This window comes from Hyposmocoma kahamanoa, unplaced genomic scaffold (assembly GCF_003589595.1).
Source record: "Hyposmocoma kahamanoa isolate Upper Pololo Valley unplaced genomic scaffold, ASM358959v1 66, whole genome shotgun sequence".
Lineage (NCBI taxonomy): Eukaryota > Metazoa > Arthropoda > Insecta > Lepidoptera > Cosmopterigidae > Hyposmocoma > Hyposmocoma kahamanoa.
Window position 1 is genome coordinate 18,359,520 of NW_020653854.1, and position 12,966 is coordinate 18,372,485.

General features: G+C 33.9%; 1 protein-coding gene across 2 annotated transcripts in view; it reads left to right on the forward strand.

The window, feature by feature from the left end:
* Positions 1-266: 266 nt before the first annotated feature.
* The window catches only part of LOC113231676, a 40,558-nt gene continuing 27,858 nt past the window's right edge, over positions 267-12,966 (forward strand). For both annotated transcript variants that reach the window (XM_026466133.1, XM_026466134.1), the window contains exon 1: positions 267-515. In XM_026466133.1, coding sequence (XP_026321918.1) covers positions 498-515 — 18 coding nt within the window. In that variant the 5' untranslated portion in view covers positions 267-497. The remainder of the gene's footprint in view (positions 516-12,966) is intronic.

Consider the following 12,966-nt stretch of genomic DNA (forward strand, 5'->3'; position numbering starts at 1 on the left):
ACCTGCAACTCTAGGAAACTAGTTACGCTACTCTGTGGTCACTTCTGGATTAACAAGTTCAGATGAAACCGAAAACTCCCTTTCGATTTCTATCGAGGCCACGTCTTAAAGCGGATCACTTTGATTCCGGTCATCGTCCCAAATTACTATCAATATCATGATGCTATTATGTTATAATACACAATCGTGCAAAAAGAGCGGGGAGTCATAGCTTGAATAAAAGAAAACACCACGTCCACGGCTCGGTGAGAGTGACTGTTGACTCCGTCCATGACGCACGCATTACTGACGCGAGAAAGTTTTTACGAATTTGGCGGTAATTCAAATTTAAAACTCAATCATACATTTTGGAACACTACGTCTGAGTAGTGATCTTATTGGGTTATAAAGTGAAATTGAAAGTCTAGCTGTGTCCCTTTTGCACTTAGGTGATAAGTGTAGTGACAGACGTGTGTGTAAGGTGCGAGATACTTTCGCCGCTTAGTTCACAATACAGGATGACGCGTTATATCAAGGTAAGGATTAAATAGACATTGACACTAGAAAGAACATAACTTTCATAGCAATAACAATGGTTTAACTCAAGGAAACACTTAACAGTAAAATAGTTAAGCGTGCGGTAGAAAGCCCTGGGTTTGCATTATTTTCCATTTTACTTTCTTACCACGCTGTTAATTGTTTACTGAGGAAAAATATAAAGTATTTAATAAGATGCTTTTACTGTAGAGTTAATTTCATATAGTAATAAACCTATACAATATATAGCTTATTCTAACTGGATATAATTAAACACGCGTACTTTTGTACTCTGTCAACTTATATAGGTACGTTTTACTTCTGGGCAGGATTCATACCAAAACGTTTCTTTTAGGCGATATTGCTGGTACAATGTGGATTGAGTTTTAGTAATACAGGGTGTAATATAATACAGGGTAATAATTAAGTGTGCCCATACGATTATTCCGTAAATACATGAGATATAAAAAACCTTAAAACTGATATCGAAAGTACGTTACATAATGAGTAAAACGACATTAATAACTTTTTTTAAATAAAACTAGAAATATACAAAATTTTAACTCTAAACGCTCCCACACATTTAGTATTGGTTTTAGTTTCGAACAACTGCTGATACAATATTTTGTAGTTATATAAAAATAAATATCACTTTGTATTTATTAAAAAAAAATAGTTTTATTACTTTATTTATAGCAGCTTCGTTATCTGTAAACTTATTGTTACCTCTTAAGGTAGATCACAAAAATTGAGAATTCCTGGCATTATGAGTAGCAGAGTAACGGAACTCACTTCTAGTCACTACCCAGAACACACAATTGAACCTGGTACCTTATCCAGTTATTTCAATCACAGAGGTCCACATAGTTTAGAGATAGTTTGATAAGAAACCCAAAAACGTTTAACCAATTTATAGTAAGTATTATAGGTAAATTTAAAAAAACTGTTTTTACTGTTGGTGGTCATGCAGTTTTATATACTAAATCATTACAAGTTTACACTCTACATGATCACGGACTGACTGGGTCCCTTCCGAAACATCGTAAAACAATAAGAAATCTAATGTGGTAAGTAACCCTATGATATGATTAATGATAAACAACTAAGGGCGCGTTCCCATTATGTCGTGACGACAGATAATCATGTGGTTTAAATTAGCTTGTACATTTAAATAAAGTTGTTCACACATAGAACATCACGATTAACTGTCGTTCACGACTTTTTTGACGTTACGACGACAGACTTTCGTGACAATGGGAAGAGCCAGAACGACAGTCGTCTGACGATAAAAGAATCGTCATGATAAAAATGTGACAAGGCGGCTGCGTGGACAGATAAATAGTCGTCACGATGTAGTGGTAACAGCTAGACACTACATTCGCTCAACGATAAAAAAATGTCCACGACACAGTTACGACAGATAGTCGTGACATGGGAACAGGCTAGACGCGACAGTCGTCTAACGATAAATAAAACGTTACGACATGATGGGAACGCGCCCAGAATATCCACGAAAGTTTTAAGGCCAATAAATTGCGTTGGTAGCGCGAAATAATAGCTTTTTACCATTTTTTTTACAATTTTCACGAAATTGGCAGCCAAAAGTTACACCTTTATTGCACACGCGTTTGGGGCAATTCATAATACATCTAAAATTCATATAATTTTTCACGTACAATCTTTAAATTAATCAAAATATCATTGTTCGCAAATAATAAATACGAAGGTCGCGTCTTTGTCTAAAGTATAAATACTGAAATTCTCGAGTTCATCAGGTAATCGAATTTTTATTTCGCTTTTCTTTAAGTTACTAGTCAGAATTTTTCTTTATTATTATTTGTAAATGCAATAAAACACCTTTCTATTACCAAGATGCTTTCATTAAAATGTTATATCAAATCATGTGTGAATAAGAAAGATTGTACATATATATCTCTCACACATTCGCCAAGTTTCACTCATCAAAACAATAGTTTAAAAAAAGTGTGATCCGCCGTCGGCATAGATGGTAATTATCAGGTAGGTACACGTCGTATCACAAAAGGTTTTCTTTAGAATAATAAAAAGTTCTCCAATCTTTTAAATGATATGATTTCATAGTGTTAGTTAAAATGCTTATTGTTGTTGGTTTACGTTATACGTTGGAACAAACTTACATAAACTTATTAGTCATAACATTTCTACTTAATTCTATAACTGAACGAAACTCAAAGTAAGTTCAGTATTGAATGTCTTCTGTGTTGATGCTTTTTTAAAATTTGCATTTAAAAGATTGGCGAGCTTTTCAATTTTTAAAGGTAAGCTAATGGGTTTTTTACGGGCTGTAGAGTATCTTTTTTGCTGACGTAAAGCAGCACTGCTGCTACATTCATAAATATTTCTTTTTTATGATACTAATTGGCGGGAGGAAAAAGTCGTACACGTGGTAGTAAGCGCCATACTTGTCCATAGCAGTTGCAGCGCCGTCCAGAGCTTTAAATCGCAAAAATCTGAGGGACACTGCCACTACGCCCATCACTCTGAGATATACGTTGGCAAGCCCCATGTGCATGTAATTTCCAAAACGGTACACTTGGCGGCAAAAATAGGTAAGGTGGCAGTACTTCCCTAGACGAATTCTTTCATATGGAGCTCTACTGTTGCTACGATTAGGACTTTGAAAAAGAATAATTAGCACGTGTCAAAGGTTAGGGTTCTCCCGGCAGCAGACCTTACAGTGAGGTGGTTTTTGTACTGTAGAGTAAAGGAGAATCATATATTTTGACCATCATTAGCTTACACTACGTTTTTCTTGGCATGGCCTCCACTCTAGAAACACAAGTCTGCTCCATTACGGCCATCCGCCCTTTTGCAGACATGTTCGCTCACTGCCACTTAAGTTTACTGATTTTGCAAGTTATGTCGATCACTTTAGTTCTCTGACGTATGTTTTCGTTAAGAATTCGATCCATCAGAGAAACCCCAAGCATAGTTTGCTCTGTCACACGTTGAGCGACTTCGAATTTGTGGATGAGGCCTGTTGTTAATGGCTACGTCTCGGCTCCATAGGACATAATTTTAACCATAAATATAATATTAAAATATAATTCTTAACATGTCCTAGTGTAAACTTTTCATAGTAGACATAGAAACGAAACTCCAATGACTGTTACAAATTATCCAAACAAAACTAAACCACGTCCTTTCTCGTCAAATATGTTTTTCACAATGGCGGCCGCCGATCGATGGCGATGATATCGATTTATTTTTTATTTAGATAAAACTAATTCTTAATGACGGAAAGTAAGTTTTCTAATAAAATAAAATAATAAAAAAAAAAAAAAATTACTTAATGTCACGATTCGCTAACACAAGAGTATGTTGGGAAGTAGGTCAATAATTCTGGATTTTACCTTACCGTATGTATATAAAATATCTAGCAAACCCACAGCTTATATTGTGTACGTAATTCCTGTGTAGTAATAAATTAAAAGCCACAAGGTTCATTGAAGATTACGTTACATGAACAGAATTCTCGCTGCGGGAATTTACCCTTTACATAAAAACAATAACAATTGTAAAAATTTATACAATATACATTAATGAAAAATTTTCATGATAACTATTTCCTCCATCATTAGAAACCAGAACAATTGAATTGGACCATTTTTGTTACGATGTGACGTGACGTGACGTTCAGCTAGTAACAGATTATTTGGTCTGTGGTAACACATCATTATTATAGTAATAATAAAGCGACGTGTTTCCTACGTGTTTAATAAAATATTGAAACACACTTTAGGTTTCGTTTTTAGAGGGAAAAAACCTTAACCAATATCTCGGATCGTTCTTTTATTTAAAGTTATGTAAAATTATGTAATACGTAGCTAAAGACTTGCATAATAATACCAATCATTTAAGTTAATTAACTGTATTGATTTTTTTTACGTAATTACTCCACTAGTATCTTAAGTAAAATTAATAATTATCAATAATAATAACGTTCACACTCAACATAGCCCCGCACTAGGGAAACCCTGAGTCGCGGGTGCCATGGCCGTACACATATAGAAAAATTACACCCAAACTCACGAGAGAAATAAATGTAGGCCATATAAATATATTCTAGGGTCTGCTAAGTGGTAATCGAGTATGGTAACCGTTCGGCCACAGAGGCAGTAGCAGGAGAGCTCTTTGCAGAAGAGTTCGTCTAGGGAAGTATTGCCACCTTACCGGTTTCTGCCGCCAAGCAGTTATGTATGCATTACTGTTTGTACTGTGTTCCGGTTTTGAAGGGAAAGGGTGCTGATGAAATTACAGGCACATGGGACTTGTCAACTTATGTCTCAGGGTATCTATTTTTATCACATAAAAGTCCTAATATTAATAACAATATCGGCCGTAATAACGCCGCCGATACCTTTGTATTTTTTTTTGTATTTTACACTTTAACATGTATTTTAGCAGGTATAATGAACGTAAATGTACTTAATATTACATTTAAATAAAAGTATGAATAGGATGTACAGTTGAAGATAAGTCTAAGGTGAAGAAGAGATCATTGTTCACTAATGATACAATCTGGAAGTCATGCCAAATGAATTTTACGACTTACAGGTTAAATGTTAAGCTTGTTGTCTATGTCTGTGTCCATGGCACCCGCGATACAGGGTTTCCCTAGTGCATTAATATTATAAATTATGACACGCTGGAGTGGAGATATCAAAATAACGTAATACTATTGATTCCTGAAACACCTCTTACACTACTTTTGCGTTGCTAAATAATAAAGTTGACAACTCCACAAGTAAGGAAAAGTTTCATCTTTGTAACCAGTCTGGTCACGCAGTGAATGTTACTTTCAAACATTTTAAAAACGAATTAGCTTTTAACTACCTCTTTAGTAAATTTTGTAATCTTTTATTAGAACGTACCTCGCAGGAAGTGAATGGTGTCTTCGAATTTCATAACAGAATATAAATAACTGTATGGATATATACGTAAGTGAGTGCTCGTCAATTCATAAAGCTGTTATATATATATATATGAAATGTAACTTCCAATAAGTGTAAGGTGAAATGTAGCGATTGTAGATGGTACAAATATATTTTCAACTCACGTAGTGAATTTGAAATTAAAGATTTACAGATTCATTTACAAAGTATACGTAACCTATATTTACTTATATATTGAATAAAAAATATTTAACTAGGTATAAAACAGAAAGACATTACTGTAAGATAGATACAATGATAATGATGGACCAGAAAACTAAGGAATCCCATGAAGTAATGTATAGTAACAGTATTAAATCCGGGATAATACATAGAACACAAAGTCTTACTGTTCCCTTTCTTAACATTAGAGATCCAAACACACTGGAGGCATATCGTGTATTTTTATCATGCATTAAATAATAGTAATCAGAAAACTGAACTAGGTACACATTTTTTTCTTATTATCGTATAAATGGCATACATGATAATGCTTGCCATAGCGGTGAAAGGATTTGCCAATCGTCTGTTGACTGTTGTCGCTTTTTTTTCAATTACATTACATGCAAAAACAATAAAATTTGATAAATATATGGAAGTAAACATTATAACACATTTATTCTCTTCTTACATATTCAGTAATCAACTATTATATACATATATTTATTTAAAAGTTGTTTAGACGATATCGATGGCCCAACTATTTACTTTGTGGACACTGGATGAGGAGGTTTGAAAGCCTAGCAGCATTATTTGGGAAATGAAGTTTTTTAAATTAGTTCTGTTCCAGGTAAATTACAAAAAGACTTAGGTGTTAATAGAAACACTGTATTTTTGTAAAATCTGACGTTGTTTAGGAATTGAGCTATACCTCTATAAAGGCTACTAGCGTTAATAAAAAAATTCTCTGAATTACACTGTTTTAAACAATCTGTATATTGTAATAGTAAATAATTTTTATGTACGAGTTTTTCGAAGTCGATATCGTAAACGCCTTTGCCTTTAGGCAAAGTAAGTATGTTGGCGGCAGCGAAGTATCGCCTTTAGAGCATTTTTACTTTTTCTAAACCAACGAGCTGTTTCTAGTACTTCTTCTTCTTATCATATCAATGGTATACACTGTAATGCTTGCTAATATTAATAATAATAATGTTTTTTTTAATTTGTACTAATTAATTAATTATTGTTTACATAGTAATATTTTCAGCGGCAGCGGCGCGTCACACTCTAATACGTACTAATCCGAAATGTATTGTTTGTTGTAATGTATTGATGTCATTTCTAGTGTGATGTAATCTTAATACAAATCTATATTTTTACATGTACGTTATCAAATCAAAACACAGTTTCCAAATGGCAATTTTTTGCAATGACAAATGACCATATGGTGTACACGTACAATCGAATAGGCCATCGACTTGGTAACGTAACCGAATGAAAGTGAAGTCGTCTTGCTTTCTGACTGCAGCGCTTGCGCTGGTATGCTGAATTATAGGTATTATACCATTTGTCATTGCCACATATTGCTGTGACATATTGCCGGAAAGATATCGGTGGAAAGTTGCACAGCCCCAAGAATAAACGATGACAATTGATGCTTTGATGCCAACGACAAGTCTCTGTGATGCGTAAATATTACAATCCTCGTAAGAAACTGTATTTACAATTATATACCACACCTTTGGTGTAATAAAACCTACATAAATAAATATGACTGCATCCGTGGCCAAACGGTTACCATGATGGGCTGCCACTCGGAGGTCCCGGGTCCGGTTATGTAAATATTTGTATGCCCTGCATTTATTTCTCTCGTAAGTTTGAGTGTAATTTGTGGTTGTCTATGTGTGTCCATAGCACCCGCGATACAGGGTCTTCCTAGTGCGGGGCTAAAAAACGCATTTGCAAAATAACAACTTTTGAGAATAAAGAAAATTTTCACGTATACATAACTCCGTGTAACACGATTTTTGTATCTGGGTTAATATCATTTTCTAATTGATAATAACACAAAAATATGAACATAGTTTATTTCCATGCAAAAATTTTACTTTCGTGATCAAAACAACGAAAATTAAAAACAGTCAGTGGGTCAGCGTGGCGTACTATGGCCTAAAAAACCCTCGTCTGAAAGGAGTCCCGTGCCCAGCAGCGAGTCGTAGAAATGGGTTGATGATGTTGATATATATATTTCAACCAAAATTCCACTCTTTCAATAGCTGCTCTACTGCTACGGAGTATACTTTGCCCCTTAAATGAATTTGTGACTTCGTAAAGACGACTGTCAAGAACAGCTTGTTTATTTTTATTCCTTCTTCTCTTAGGATATTCTCGATTTGTTTGAGAAACATATTTATTTTGTGTATGTGTGGGAATAGTGATATGCTTAATTAATTTTAAATGAAACAACCATTTGTTATGAATTACCTAATTAGAGTTAGGTATGAGAAACAAATCCAGTGCTCTCACGGGGCATTGTGGTGTGTAGAAATTGTAGATTCTATCATAAAGCCTATTGTCCTTTCTTGGTCATACAATTCTGGGCAATCACATGCCCAAGCTAGGGGAGTCTATGGCTGAGATTTATAAAACGAATTTTGCCGGAGTTTAATCAAGAAATTAATAAATATTAAACATCACATACGTGTTTTCTGATCCCAAAGTAAGTAGCTAAAGCACTGGTGTATTGGAAATCGGAAACAACGACGGTACCACAAACACCCTGACTCGAGGCAATATAGAAAAGTTTTTTACATTGACCCGGCCGGGAATCGAATGCGGGACCTCAGACATGGTGACACCGTGAAAACCGGTGTGCAAGCCACTTGACGACGGAGGCCGTCAACATTTGCATGGCCTTTAAACTTTTTTAAAAACTGATTTATTTAAAGATTGCTTTTTTAGAGACTGAAACATTTCTTTTTTTTAATTAAAATAAACTGTATAGTAAATAATAAATTGAATATCACACTACTGTCACACTGTCTTACTACCATAATATTCAATTATTTTTTGTGAAGTTACTCGACTAGTTTGTTATAATTATTTTTAATACAATGATCGAACACTAAGAAAAATTCCTTTAATTCGCTTAGATTCGAACCAGCTCCGTCAGCGTACAGTGCCAGACGCTCTCCTAACTGAGCTACGGAATGAACCAGCAGACCTTACAAATTTTTCTGTGCTCTTGTTGTAGATCACTGTTTTTACTTCATCATTTTTTGCTTAACCTTAATAAATCGTTTTGTAAATATCAAAGACTTGCTTAGTTTGCCATTTTTGCTTAATCAAACTTAAAGTTCGTTTCATATGACAATCGAAGTTAGGTATTAGGTGATATCTTACTATCTTTTAGACCTGGTTGGCCTGGCTCCGAGATGTATTTTATACATTTTCGTTTTGCAACGCGGTAGAGTTTTTTAATCATTTTCTCAGAGAAATCCTAACCTCACACAAGAGTGAGTTAAGTTTAAACAATGTGATGATTTCAAGTGTAATTTACTTACCTATGTAATAAAGATATGTTCGAATTAGAATTAGTGGTAACCACAATAGATCTGTAGCTGGTTGAAGTGATAAAGAGGTGACAGGCCCTGTATAGGCCACCCTCATATATGGAATAACGCCTCTTCCATTTAAAAATGAAAACTCAGACCAAAACCAAATTAGAAACGTTAATTTTCCAAATTGGTCTTAACGGGCACCGCACCCAGGACTACTTACTTATTCACCGCCATTGCGGGGCAAACCATTGAGTCACCGAGGTCGTGTATGTGATGATTTAGTAATTTTAGAAAAAAATTGGAACAGTAACATGTAATGGTATCTAATGTAACAGAAAAAAAAACTAAATTAACACTCAAATTGTTCACAATCTCAACTAATTACTAATTAAGTAACAACTTGTCAAGCCGAAATGGTTAACAAAAATAAGTAATTCTTCGACATCCTGACTACATTTTTCACACGAGTTTTTAGATAAAAATCTTTGTTAAAAATGTGTTACGTGCGACTAGAAACGAATACGTAATGTTAAAACATTCTCAAAGCTACAATGTAACGTTATGCAATTTTTTTCAAAGAAAATGATGCGCTGCGATTGTTTCTAAATTGGGAAAAGTTGAACCAAAAACCACCGTCAAGTCTCAATGCTCTGTCCACACATGGCCACAAACATCAAGGCTTTATGTAATAAAATAGTGGGTGTACTGGTTGAAAGTGGAAAAATAGATCAATAATTTAGTATGCGTGTAATAAAATACGTTCTACATGACATTATTTTTGTAAATACGAACAATCTGACTTAAACGTTACTACATTAGCTTCGTCACTATACGAACATAAAAAAAATTAAGATTTACTGAACTTGGACAAAACGTTTAGTTATGTATTACGTAGTTACGCAATCCATAAAACGTACCCTTAGTTATAATAAAGTCACAAAGGTGCTTTTATCACAAGAAAGGCAAATTAATGTGAAATACATGAAACAAAGTATTATACATACGAAATTATATTAATTATTGACTAGTTAAATTCGTAAAATCCTAAACCTCTCTTCTGAAAAGTGTGATTTTGCAGATGTGGCCCTATTACACCAAAAGAAAAATCTATGTACGTATAAAAATCCACCTATATTCTTATATAGGTACTATATTACTGCATATTTACTTGAAAAGGTAACTGCTACAGGCGTACATTGTACATAAATTGCATGACAATAAGGTAGAATTTAAAATATACCGTTTAATAATTAATATTTTAACAAGTCCACAAATTCTACAATTATAAAAATAGAACTGACTACTTAAATTCAAATAGTGTACGAGTTCGACAAGTCCGTTAAGTATATTTGCAAGTTAGTTCATAGAAAATTACCGTGTCGTCACGCTATACGATTATTTGTGTATGAATACTCAATTCGTTGTGGCTAATCGAATATTTTAGAAGTGTTAACCTGGATGGAAAAACGCTTGCCGAAATAGGAGGACCCGCATGTTATTCATACCGGGTTACTCACATAGTTACTTTATTAGAAAACAATTGCAATCTAGTTTTTAATTAATTTAAGCGACAGTAGAGCTCCCCGTGAAAGAGTTCGCTCAGGCAAGTATTGCCATCTTACCTATTAATGCCGCCAAGCAGTAATGTAAGCGTTACTGCGTTTCGGTTATAATGGGTAAGGATGCGTCATGCATTACGTTTGTTATTTATCAATTGTAGTTATATTTTATTGCTGTGGCGTCATGGTAATGAAATTATATTGCTTGATGAAACTTAGCTCGTCTCCGCTCTGATTGGGGTTTAGCGATAATTCCTCTTCTGCCAGACGCGGGTCACCTCAAAAGAGAGGGTTTACGACATAGTTGTAAACCGTCTTTGGTAAACAGGTTTCGAAACCACGTTTTTCTTCGTTGTTAGCGAGAGGTATGGTAACTAAACTTTCACAAACATGCTTAGGGGCAGTGGCAGTATCCCTCAGAAATTTTGTGGACAGGTGTCACTTACCACCAGACGGATGACTTATTCGTCCCGTTACTTTGTATCACGTCACATTATCCGCTTGGCGACAGAAATAGTAGCAGTAGCAGTAGAACTCCTGGTAAAAGAGTTCGTCCGGAGAAGTACCGCCACCTCACCTATTTCTGCCGCCAAGCAGTAATGTGAGCGTTACTGGGTTCCGGTTTTGAAGGGTAGGGGTTCTTGTCAATTTATGTCTCAGGGTGACGGGCGTATTGGGAGTGCTCCTCCGATCCTTGCGACTTAAAGCTCTGAGTGGCACTGCAACTGTTTATTTATTTATTTAATATTTACCAACGTTTGAGTACATTGTAATAAACATAGGAACTTACGCTAGGAACAACTTAAAACTAAATGCATCAAACAATTACAGGTAAATACCTCTTGCAATTAGTTACTAGACAATGCAAAAACAACTTGAATTAGCATCAAACAAATTTAAAGTATACTTAATAGAACATTTGGCGTACTACAAAAACATGTCAAGTGTAAGAAATATTTTTGAATTAAAAACAAAGTCACTGTTAAAAGATAAATAAAATAATTAAGTAATTAATTTGGAGTTATAATAACAGAGCGAATCGTGTTAGGTGAGTCCTCTTCGTCCCGTTAGCTTTATATCATTTAAAAAAAAATAGATAGGCGATGGAAAAAATAAATAGTACTTCCCCGGACGAACTCTTTCATAAGCATCTCTACAAGTACTAAAGTGTGGTTTGGTCTACTTGACATGATTATGATTAACTTGCTTCGGAAACTTTTTTCTTCAACTTATTAGTAGGTAAGTCTGAAAAAGAATATGCCTTGTGATGCATTATTTGCTGCATACCTACCAAATCGACTTTAATTGAATATCACCATTCACAACATCATTATTAAATAGTACCAATTGATACCAAGTCTATTATAAAATAAATATTATGATGTGTTAAAAGTAATGCAAAAGTATTTTGATGGCAGATGAAATACGACAGTGACTAATTAAACTAGATTGTAAAATAAAAGAAAGTTGCTTTCTCGGTTTTCAATAACCGGCTACTGCGTAACATGTGTCTCCGCTGGAACACTCGCAGGAATGACTTTGAATAAGATACCTTATCTAGAAACGATATTTGTTTGAATTAGTATCCTTATAGAGTATTTCTATCGACTCGGTAGTCAATGCTTTTGCTGCAAACCGTAAAACAAGTGGTAAGTAAGTTAAATTGAGATCGTAAAGGACCTTGTAAGGGCACAGCAAAAAAACAACATTTTTAAGGAGCGATTATAATTTTTTCTTTAAATTACTTCTAATTAATTTTATTTCTCTTATGTTTAATAATAATACTAGCAATACTTACGCACATTTAAATATGTGCGTGTGTAGTAGTCATAAATAGTGTCATAAGTAGGTACCACTAAAATGACGTAAAATATTCAACAATAAATTAGACAAATTAAAATCGCAATGTAAAATATATTTTTTGTTTTAATTTAACAAAAATGTTTGTTCTGAAATATTTGTACAATCACAAGTTAGAGTTAAATGACCCCTTGTGTTTCATTAAAATAAGTATATGTATACACGAACAAAACGCTATTCATCTTTAAGCACAATCCTTTCTGCAGTTTATGCACTTAATTAATGTTTTAGTCTAGTAAAGACATTGAATAGAAACAAAATAAAATAGTATAATTAGTTCGTTTTCATTATCTCGATAACTATAAAGTTAAGTTCGCTAATTTTTAATTTGATGTTTAATGTAATTATGTAATAATTAAATTCGTGAAAATTGTTTCTATAATAATTTAACTGCATTTCAATTTTTGTTGAGTAAAATGTTATTATTACTAACATTATTTTTTAAGGGACATTGTAACTAACACTATAGGTCCAAGTGACTTGAAATAAATGAATTATTATTACTATTAAAGATTCAAATTTGACTACAGTAATTGGAGTGTTTCTCGGAAATATAAT